We start from the raw sequence: 11,698 nt of genomic DNA on the forward strand, positions 1-11,698 counted from the left end.
ACTATTAGGGAATATAATTATATCGTAATTATTTCTCAACTGTGCTTTTTGTCTAATTAGGTGCAAGTTTAAAACTATTATTTTGTCAACTTTGTATAAATATTTTCAAAGTACTCTGCATTTTGCTCTTCTCACCAGCCAAGATACCAGAACTAGCATAGATGTTTTGGCTTTGTCTTGTTTGGGGTTTGTGTGCTGTTCTGGGAGTGTGTGTGCACACATGATGTATGTATTTCCTACTATTAAAGATAAAGGACCCCTGGTGACTTTTGTTGTTATCTGTCTAATGAAACATGAAGTCTCGGTACCAGCAACAATAAAAGTAAAGATTTTTGGCAGATAAAGAGTAAGTCTAGGGTTTCTTTTCAATCACCACTTTCGCTTGTCTCTGTAGGCACTAACTTCTGACTGATATTTACTCCTTTTCTAGGCAAATCTGGCTCAACTACTTAGTGAGGCTCAAGACAGAAATAAACATCTTGGAGAAGAGATTAGAGAGCTTCAACAGAGACTGGGAGAAGTACAAGGGGACAATAAGGTAATATAAAATTTTGTTATCAGTAAATGGCCTGGAATGTGTAAACTGGGCTGGAGTTTTGCATTTACTCCTTAGGAAAACAAATAAAACAATGGGTTACAGAACTTCTAGAATACTTTGGTTATCATAAATGCTCAAAACAGTAGAACAAAAGAAGGTTGTACAGGATACTAGTAAGCACAGCTTATTATATATTTTTGTATTCTGTTTGTGCTCCGTTGTGCTTAACTATGTATTTTGCACCTAGTCTTGCTTTAATGATCTCAGACTTTCTCGCTTTCTTTCTTAATATATTTTATTATTAGTATTTACTCTTTACAAGTAAGTACAGATAAGTATGTCATCTTCTTCATGTGATAATTTTTGGGTTTTTTTGCAATGAAAATGCAAAATTTTAGTAGATGATGAAACCAGGGGAGGCATAATTTTTCCCTTCAAAAATATGGAGCAGTTGATCACAAATATATATAGTGAGCTTTGTGTTAAGCTCTCATCCTATTACACTTACATAACCAATTTATTTTATTGCTAAATTTAGCAAGTTATATGGAACATTGCTCAGAATCTGCCATTTGGTATTAATCAAACTCCTGTTGTCTCTGTTAATTGAAATATTTAAACTCAAGCAAAATGTGTGTAACATTCACAGCTGGAGCTGTATGCAGAAGTACATTCAGAGATCAAACTAGTGAGAGGTTGAATTTGAGAGTCGAGGTGGTTAACGAAGTAAAAAATGAAACAAATAATGAATCATAACTTTCCTCCCTCAACTACAGTTTTAAAGTTATGGGATTTTAAAATGTGAATAAAAATAATGCAGCTTTTAATTATTCAGGCGGGGAGGTTTTTTCCATTTAAGTTCATTTTATTTTATTTATTGTATTTTAAACATAAGTATATTGTGATACTGCAGTTCTATTCATTGTTTATCACAAAGGACTTCCTTGAAATTGTGCAGGGAGCTTGGAAAGTTCAAGTGAGACCTGAATTTGTAGAATGCATAGCATTCAGCGTAACTTGCTCAAGTCTTCAAAGACCAGCTTTCCCAGTCATAGAATCATAGAATCATTATGGTTGGAAGAGACCTCCAAGATCATCAAATCCAACTATTTACCCGATGCCACCATGCCTGCTAAACCCACTAAACCATGTCTTGAAGCGCCACATCTAAACGTTTTTTGAACACCTCCAGGGATGGTGACTTCACCACCTCCCTGGGGAGCCTGTTCCAATGCCTAACGACTCTTATAGTGAAGAAGTTCTTTCTAATGTCCAGCCAGTGTTTCTTTTCATTTGCATGTTATTGTTTGAACTATATTACAGTGTAGAAGACAGTACCTTGCAGTTCTCCAGTACCAATATTATGCCATACAGCCTTTCCCAAGCCAGTCCTGAACAGATAACAAGGGTTTGTAAGTACAAACAGAACACAAAGGTAGTAAAACTACAACATATTTAAATATCAAGGTTATGTACCTATTCCAATTCCTTATAATAATATGATCTTGGTAACACGGAGCCTACTTCTTTGTGCTTGAGCTGGCGTTTGTTTAGATTTGCCTTTGCAGGTTAACTTGATATTAGCTGGTCATCTTTGTGACATCTGTATTCTCAGCATGAATTTAAATTCATGATCCTCATAACGAATGGAAAAATACAAAAAGAGTTATCCTACCCACTGTGCCCCTCTCCAAAAGGTGCAAAATAGTGCATCGCTAAATAAAGAGGGGGAGGAAAGAACTGCATCAGACAGGGATTAATTTAGACTAGGATTTTCATTTTTGGAACACATTCTTCAATTTCTTAGTAAATGAGAAATAGAGCTTATTTTAGGGTCAGGTTGCTCTTTTTTGAAGTGTCTAAGAAAGCATTGCCATCTCTCTGAGGGATTTAACACTGTCCTCCTCTGTCAGATTTTGCTCCCTCCTAGCTTTGGTGATAAAATTCTAGGCTTGTTCCTTAAGCCGTTCTGTTCTGCTCATCAGTTCTCCTGTACTGGCAGCTGGGTTACTTCAGGCACTGGAGTCCTGATAATGCATGGTATATAGAAAACCAAAGAACTATAATAATTTGTTTGTTCTTACACTTTTCCCCTGCATTCTTCTCTCTGCTTTTTCTAGAGTGAGGGAGGGCATCCTGCCCAGCTGGTCTATGTCAACCTTACTTCTGGCAAGAGATGAACAAACAGCTGCTTTTGCAGCAAGTGAAGCTGCTTATGGATGAACAATTCTGCCTGTGTCTGGGCAGGAGTGACTCATGCAGGCTTTGTCACTGAGTGCAAGAGCTTTGTAGGACTAAAAAAGAAAAAAACTCTTTAGCCCTATTGATAAAGAAATGTTTTGATGACTTGTTTTTCACCGCTTTAATGTTTGCTACTAGTAGGATACAGTCACTTGGATTAGCAAGAAGACCTTAAATTGGTGGCATTTTACTTGTTGTTGAAATCATGTTAAGTACGTCATCAGTTAGGCAATAACAAATTACTTGCATTTGGTTTAACTGGACTAATTTTTTCCTTTAATTTCAACTAGAATTCTGTTGGCACAAATAATAAAACTTCTTCAGGCAGTCTCTGGAAGGATTTGTTGCTGCAGTTGGAGAAATACAACAGTAGTTAGACTGCAGCACTCCAGCAACAGATATCTCAGACTATTTATTTTTATGATTGATCACAATCTCTTATCAGCTCTGACACATGAAAACTATTCTATGTTTATGATAGTTATTCATAAATATTTTTCCTTCCTAACATTCTGGCAGCAATGCTTGGAGAACAATTACTGAAAGTTAGAAGAGAATGATTAGGAAATCTAATTCTCCCTTGTAAAAGGGTGAAAATGGAAAGCATAAGAGAAACTGGAGGCTTCTGGAAGACTAGATGACTCACTTGCCTTCACTTGAATTCCTACTCACGCAAAGAAATGGTTTTGTAAGCTGTCGAGGGCAGTGCTAAGCGAGAGGAAGATGCATGGAAAACAATGGCTGCAGTGTTACTGACAGTTTGTTATTATAAGGCAAACAATCATTCATGCAGCAACAGTGCGAAATGTTAAATGTGCGTATGTTTTGGCAGAACTAGGACTTAAGGTAGCAAATTTGCATAGTTGTGGTCCACTTTTTAAGATTTTGTAGACAACATGGTGAAGACACTTGCTGTCAGTGACTGTGGCTAAACGTGGTGGTTTGTGCTTTCCATGAAGAATTTACTGGTTGTGCTTGTTCCCCTCTTCCTTCTGCATGTTTTATCGATAATCAGGAATGTAGAACTTAAGCGCAGGCATTGTCTGTGGACTCCTAGCCTGCACAGCAGCTATCGCAGTGAAACCTGTTTGGGGCATGTGAGGCCACTACAGAGTTGCTATTTTATAAATAATTATTTTAGCTGACACTAATTAAGAAAAAGCTGTGATATTAAAATAATAAAGACTAATGGTTTGCAGCACTGGTTTGTTTTGGTTAACCATCTATGGGTTCTTGACAAACAGAAGCTATCTCTGGTAAGGTGCCATTAATTTAAATGTACTCTGCTGTGGATGCTGTTTGTGGAATCCTGAGGGGTAGCGTTAACCTGTTCTCTAGCTGCAAAATGAAGTTGAGCTGTCCTTTCCTTAGTGATTTTTGAATGACAGAAATAAAAATACAGCAGCCAGAGGACATGTGTATAAAGTTTATAACAAAGTACTAATAGATTAAATAAACCCTTAACCCTCTGGCATAACACTTAGTGTCTCTTTGGGTCACAGCATTTTGAGGGAAGAATTTTATAGCAGGTGATGCTGCCTCATGAGACGTTCACAATGCAGAATTAAAGGACTTGGCCTGTTCTGCCCTGTCAACTCTCTGATTGGCCAACTGTCTGGAAGAAGCACTCTGTCGTTTTATGGATTGGTATTTTACTTTATGTGTGTTTATAATGCTGCTTTTACTGGCTGAATTTTGATTTTGGAAGCATTCTTTTTATAAGACTTCATACTTTTTTTTTTCACCCCAAAATTAGTAGTAAATAAAGAGTTCGCCTTTTATTGGCAGACTGACCTTGTAAGTAATAATTGCTTGCAGTTATAATTGCATGTTATGCCTCACCTCCTCCTGGGCTGGAGGAGAGTTGGTCATAGTGCGTGAGTCACAGCTCTGATCCAGTTCTCAGCCTGGTGCCAAGTGTTACATAGAAGTTTTGCTCTGCTGCAAGCATTGGAGGCATTGGTAAAGAGTGATTTCCCCTTCCCGCTTCCAGTATTTCTGAACAAGATTAAGCCCTCAAAATGTTATTACATTGCTATTTCTCACTAGCAAGAGATTGTAGAAATTAAATTAATCTAGCCAAATTAAATCACGTTACCATACCTTTTGTTCATCAGCCTTACAGCATTTAAAAAAAAAAAGGTCCCATAGCTATGAAGCCATTCCGGGATTTGCTAGTTGCCTTCTTGACTTATTTGTTTTGATAAAGAAATTAATAGGAATTATATCTCCTAGGATCCATTCAGCCTTAATAACTGTGCAGTGATTTGTGCTTTCCCTGTGGGGGTAGGAAAATGTAGTTTGCCAAAACCAGTTACTTTTGGGGGCACAGCTTCCCCTGAACAAGTGAACTGCTTATCAGAACAAGTTGTACTAGCTTCAGTGACTTGCACTGAGGTGGAGCTGAAATAAGTGGGGACGATGATTTTGGTAGTCTGTCTTGCATCAGCAGGATTTTAATTGGCACATTGCAGCTATGGTGACTGGCATCCCATAAATACCAAAGATAGATTTTAATGTACAATCTCCTACTTCAGAAGATTGATTTTTTTTCTAACTCTGCAATATAATGATGTACATTAATTTCTTGGTTCAGTCAAAGATACAGGGAAAGTCAGTCTGGTTATTGCGGTGAGTTTCTCTAGTCTCTGTGGAGCTCCTACAAATGAGGCCATGGGGAGGCAACACTTTTGCCTAGTTGTACTCAGTATAAACAATTCTAAATGCTGAATGCCTTATAGACTGTTATTTTAATACTCCATGATTCTTGAAAGGTAGTTGCTTTTTGCTTTGGATATTGAATATAACTGTGTATTAATTCTAGTCAGACTGTTTTCAGCAGTCACAAAGCTCATCAGTTTATTAGCTGTTTAAGCATTTTGGCCAAGTCTTTGTTGTTGGCCCATTTTTTTTGTTTTTAGCATGAATTAACTTTTGCAAGTAGATGGAAAAAAAAATAATGCACAGGCAAACGTATTAGCAACTCCTAATGCAAAATCCGCATTGATGTAGTGCAGTGGGATTTTAAGTGATATCACTAAAATGAAGCTGGGCAATCTACTTTGTGCCTTTTTATTCTTGACTAGGAAGAGTTCTCTGCTGCAGAGAATTTTAAGATTTACATATGAGAATGGCTTTCTGAGAGTTCTCTAGTTTTAGTCTGACTAGAATTGGTTCCTGTCACTCCTGAAAAACATTGACCACGTGTCTGTATTTACTTGGTCTTTCATAATTTGTATACTCTGGTGACTGTTGTTGCAGGGTCTAATTCAGTTCCTGTTGATGCCTCGAGTATTCAACTGGAATTTTTCACTGAGAACATGATTGAGCCCTCAGCTCAGAAAATTCCCTCTGGTTTAAATAATACCAGCTGTTTGGCATGGAAGAGATGAAATCTATGACAGCTTTACTCTTTCTAATGCAGATGTACTCTGATGCTGCAGCCTGTGTTCTCTTGCTTACTGAATCTGTTTTTGTAATCGTAGCTCCTTCGAATGACAATAGCAAAGCAAAGACTTGGAGATGATGAAGTTGGGGCTCGTCACTTTGCAGCACATGAACGGGAGGACCTTGTTCAACAGTTGGAGAAGGCTCGAGAACAAGTAATAACTAAATGGGCATATACTGTCATGTTTTACAGAGCTAGTGCAGTAACAAGTCAATGACTGCTTCTATTGTGTTTGGAGGGCTGGTAGCTGATTAACATTGCAAATAGTGATGAAGGTGTTGGGATTTTTCCTGAAATAGTTCTTCCTGAGCTCTAATTTAAACATGCATACGTGGTTGAGTGAGTTTCCTAATCTCAGGAATTCCTTCTCTAGGTATTGATTATCCTCTTTTTATAATGTGCAGCAACAACTTGTGACAATTGAATATTGTCAATGAATGTCAATGCGAAAGACTCCTTAGTGAAAGCTGTTACAAGTATTCAGCACAATATGTGGTGGCTGCTGCGTCTCCTAAAGATACTTTCTGAATCTGATTTTCTGTAGAAGTGGTGTTAGTCTTCTCTTCCTCCTGCCCCTTAGCTATTTCTTTCCCTCTTTTGAAAAATTCTTGCATCAGACCTCTTTTCCCTACCTCAAGTCTGGATTAATAGTATGTACCATGCAGCATCCAATTCATCAGGCTCTTAAAAATACATAGCTTTCTGGACAATTTTGGGGGTTTGTGTTCTCGGTTGTTCCCACACTCATTCCTACCAATGTCAGTTCCACCCTGAATGAGCCATTCTGTGATCCAGGAGGAGGTGCATATTTCTTGTTTTTCAGTCTTCACTCAAGTGCGGTGCTACTTTAGCTTACCAGAAGGACTGTTGACTGCATTTGGTCTTCTTCCAATGTGATTCTGTCTGGTATCTCTGTTCCCAAGCGCGCACTCTCTCTGTTCATCAACTTGCCTCTTTTCACATGGTCTTCTGTTGTCCTTCCCGGCGTATCAGTGTTTTCTGAGGTGCCAGTGGAGACTTCTCAACTCATTGCAGACTTTTCTCACACTCTGTTTCCTCTCCTTGTAAGTTTGAAGCTTTTTGCCCTTGAGTATCTTTCATACTGGACTCCTTCACCCTTTTACTTAATAGCAAAGCTCACTTTGTCAACTCCATGCTGGCTTATTTTGTGCTTTTCTCAGTTCTTCTTCCTGTTCCATGGAACTTCATTGCTGAAAGTCCCATAATTAGTATAAATTCCCCCTTACAGACTTTTTCTTCGTCCTCCAAATTCTCACTCAGTTGAGTTCATTCCTGGAGTCCTATAAATTACATGCTAAAACCAGTTTAATATGTTTGTAGCAGAGTTATAGTACGGATTAAGGTTTCTTTTGCTGTTACATTTTAGTTGTTTTCTAGAAATTTTGTAAAACAAGTCTAACTGCTGAAGGTACTTAACTTCAAATTAATGAAATAATTCCAAAATAGAGTAAAAGTACCTGGGATTATGAGCTTTGGAAAAACTTTTGACTGTCCAAAATCAATCCTGTTCAGACATGCAGTGCTTGTTGGTGTTTTGAGTTTGGGCGCTATGGAATCTTTTGTTTAAACTTCAAAATAGTCATACAGCTCTCCTTTCTTCTCAGATCGAGACTCTGAGATACGATCTTCAGGCTGCACTGGATGAGTTACAGGATGTGAAAGAGGAACGCTCTTTTTACCAAGATAAGTCTGACAGACTAAACCAAGAGCTTAATCATGTCTTAGGAGGGCATGAAAACCGTATCATCGATGTCGATGCTCTATGTATGGAGAACAGGTGAGCGCATTGCAAACCTTACAGAACCAGCAGTGTATTGCTTTAACAGCAGCATCAGGAAGTCAGTCACAACAAAACTTTAAAGAAAATCTATCCGAGAATAAAAATTAAGACATTTTGGTAATTTGTTTTGTCTGTTTTGTTTGTACTGTAGCTAACCATCAAATAATATTGAGAAAGTTAGGCTGCAGGAAAATACCAGTGTTTTATTTGTGTACAGAGATGTCAGTGATATTCCCAAATAGAGCTAAACAAGGAAAAGGAAGAGAAGTGCGGACCGTGTTATTCCCATCACTGTATGGCACCAAAAGCAAGAATATTAAAAATTGGTGTCTTCAGAAACTCCTAGTGTGCTGTAATGGGTTAATCTTGGACTGGAAACAGGGACTTTAAGTACCCTGAGTTAACAGTTTTGGACATAATTCTCACCACAGGGAGAGGTTGTCAGCATGGAGTGATTTGCCAACATAAGTTGCTGGTGAAATCACCCATGTAGATATTCTTGCCAATTCCTTCGGGAGAAAATGTGTTTTATGGTCTCTGCTAAGGACGACAGAGAGGAGTCACTGACAGAGCCATAGCAAGTACCTCCCTTTATGTCAACAATTACCTTAAAGTGAAATAGATCTTGTAAGACACTTTCATTTACAGAGACTTATGCATCAGGTAGGAAAGTGTAATACTAAAGGCATTGCTTCCTCCCAGCAACTCCATTTTTTTTTCCTGTTTTGCGTGGCCTAGAGAGTTCTGTATCAATTTAAGCCCGCTGCTCCTCTGACAGTGATATGATTTTTTTTCTCTGAAATAGTTAAATTGTCACAAATCCTTATACAGCTGCAGTTGCACTACATGAAAGAGGGTATTTTATAAACCCTTTATACATGAAAAACATATTTTCCTATGTGGAAATAGCCGTCTAATCTAAGTGCCTAAACCCTATTAGGAAGAACTGTACAGTTTCAGTTAACCGTATACCATTTTTCGACTATACTGTTAAATTTTCTACTTTGTGATTGCTAATGAGAAGTGCCATGTAAGTGATGGATATTGCAATGCTAAAGTTCTGCATAGTTGAGTCTTGTGTTGACATAAATACAAATCTTCATGGGTCCATCTCACAAACCTTCAAGTACTGAGGACACGAATAAATGCTTCCTGACTAGTTCCTCTAGACATAAATACATCCTTTCAGCTTCCCTCCCCAAAAACCTGAGGACCAATACAAAATGGTTGTGCAGCATGCTTACAAATCTAACAGAAAGGCAGCCTCCTTTTCTGATGCAATTTGGTTCCTTGCTTAAAGTTTTATGGGGTCAAGAGCAGTAAGATTTTGTTATTTTATCCCTCGCAGAACTGCAGAGGGAAAAGAACACTCAGTAGTTCAAAGAGAGGACATGCCAAGTAGTAAAGAGGAGTGCTTGAGGCAGCACTTGAAGGTACCATGAAGTAAAGGATTACATTTCTTTTTCAGGTATCTTCAAGAGAGATTAAAACAACTTCAAGAGGAAGTCAACCTTCTTAAGTCTAATATTACTAAATATAAGGTAAGATCCTCTCAGTGTATCATCTAAACTGTACTTCATTGTTCTTGGAGGTTGTTGTTCATTCTCATGTTCACACGCATTTAAAGAACAAAATTGTGTCTTCGAAGAAAAATCCACCATTGACATTCTAACAATATTAGTATGTTTATATATTACATGCTCAGTCTTCCTTGTAGGCTTCTTAGCTGATGTAGTACAAAGGGATACCCAGTAAGAGTATTTCGAAAAATGAATTAAATACCTTTTTTTAAGTTCTAGGGCGGAACCCTCCTCCTGTTGGGGGGGTGATCAGCCTCCCAGCCTGCTGGTAGGTGAAAAGTAGCAGGGCATGCAGTGACTGCGACTGTGGTGCCGTCACAAGCAGATCTTGTCTCCCTGTTCCCTAATGGCCGCACTATTTCTTCATGTGTCCTAAAGATTGCTAAGTCTTCATTGTTCTTCCATTCCCGGGTGAAGATAGATGCTGTTTTGCATGAAACCTTCAGGACTGAATCCTGAGGGCAAAATATTCTTGCTCTTCTCTGAAGTTAAGCACTCTGTTTTCTTCTGCAAATGATTTTGGGGTGTGGGAGGGGAGGGCTGCTTGTCAGGGCATGAGAAGGGTTGTCTTAGGACTGCAAATAGGACTTCTTAACCATTTAGGTCACTATGAAGCAGTCACAGCACTAAGTGCTTTTTGTGCATGAGCAAAGCTCCTCACAGTACCAAGTTAATTTCAGTGTCTGTTCACACTTAGCACTTGGCTCTCTCAGAGTGTGAGTTAGTTTATCGATGAGAACTGAGCATCTCGGTGATCTGGTGGGTTTCACAGAACTGTAATTTTTTTGGAAGAGCTGGCCTTCTGTAGCCGGATCATTCTGATGCTAATTCCTGAAAGTCAGTATTTGCTACTAGAAGGGCTTCTGGAAACTCTGATAGAGCAGTTTGAGCTTTCCTTTGAAGCCTATCCAAAGAAATGCTGGGAAAAGTCTGATTTTGTTCCCAACTGATGTTCTCTACAGGATACTGCAGTATCTGCACTAGCGCTCAGCAGATTATTAAAAAATAGGCAAGTCTTAAAAACGTGTTGGAGGGACTGGGTGGGAGAGCCTACAATAAAGTGATTGTGATGAGACAGAATGAGTCATTGTAATACTGTAAAGACCTGTTTTGGCTGGAGAATAATACTCCAGGAGAGTCCCACTCCCATAGGTTACTACAGGTGTAAGCTCCAGGCCCTGCAGAGGTGTTCTGAGACCAAAATCCAAAGTTCCAGATTCTTTACTCCTAATGAAAGGATTTGCTGGCTACTGTTTTTCTAAATAAGATATTTGTTGTTTCCTTAGAATGCACTAGAGAGACGAAAAAATTCAAAGACTCATAGTAGATCCAGTAGCAGTGCTCTGACTGGAGTCCTGTCTGCAAAGCAAGGTATAACATAAATGCAGCATACTGTTGAATATCTCATTGAATTACTTCCACCTTACCCCTTAATTTCAGTAACCCTTTCCTTACCAACCAAACAAAAATCTTTCTTCTCTTTCCTGTGTATTGTTATATGCTAATTTTTGTCCTTTTCTCTGTTGATTTGACAGTATAAAATTTGCTTCTTGAGTACTGCTTCTCCTTTTGTTACTCGTTTGCCATTCATTCTCTCACCCGTCAGTTTTATCAGATTTTTTTTTTTAAAATCTCTAAACCCCTCTGCAACTTTGACCCTGACAAATCACTTCTTTATTCATCTCTTTGCTCTGCTAACAATGGGAATCACAATTCATATTCCAATAAAAAATAGACTGGGTGGTAGAGGACAGGCCCCAAGTCAGGTTTTCTGCTACTGTCCTTGGAAGCTCTTGCATTCAGATGTTTTGCAAGAAATCCTTTTGTCCCATGTTTCTTCATGGGTATCAAAATGGAGTAATCTCTTTTTACCCCTTCAAAGAAAATATCAAGTTTAGGAAATAAAGGGGAAGAGAAAATTCTTTGAGCCAAACAGTATACCTGGCACCCTACTGTTTAGGTGTTGGTGTATTCATACACACACACACACAAGATCAGTAGTATTTGTCATGGTAGGTTGAAACTCGCTTTTCTGGTTTTGACTTCTCTTCTGTTCTCTTCTCCATGTTCTTGCGCATGTGTGTGTGTAT

General features: G+C 38.5%; 1 protein-coding gene across 1 annotated transcript in view; it reads left to right on the forward strand.

Moving 5' to 3' along the window:
- The window catches only part of LOC104164227 (coiled-coil domain-containing protein 149), a gene marked incomplete at its 3' end in the record, with an annotated part of 22,423 nt that extends 11,444 nt beyond the window's left edge, over positions 1 to 10,979 (forward strand). The window contains exons 3-7 of the mRNA XM_009703500.1: positions 431 to 538; positions 6,265 to 6,381; positions 7,853 to 8,025; positions 9,497 to 9,569; positions 10,895 to 10,979. Coding sequence (XP_009701802.1) covers positions 431 to 538; positions 6,265 to 6,381; positions 7,853 to 8,025; positions 9,497 to 9,569; positions 10,895 to 10,979 — 556 coding nt within the window. The remainder of the gene's footprint in view (positions 1 to 430; positions 539 to 6,264; positions 6,382 to 7,852; positions 8,026 to 9,496; positions 9,570 to 10,894) is intronic.
- Between the last annotated feature and the right edge of the window lie 719 nt (positions 10,980 to 11,698).

Source organism: Cariama cristata, unplaced genomic scaffold, assembly GCF_000690535.1.
Source record: "Cariama cristata isolate BGI_N322 unplaced genomic scaffold, ASM69053v1 scaffold18087, whole genome shotgun sequence".
In the NCBI taxonomy this organism is placed as follows: Eukaryota; Metazoa; Chordata; class Aves; order Cariamiformes; family Cariamidae; genus Cariama; species Cariama cristata.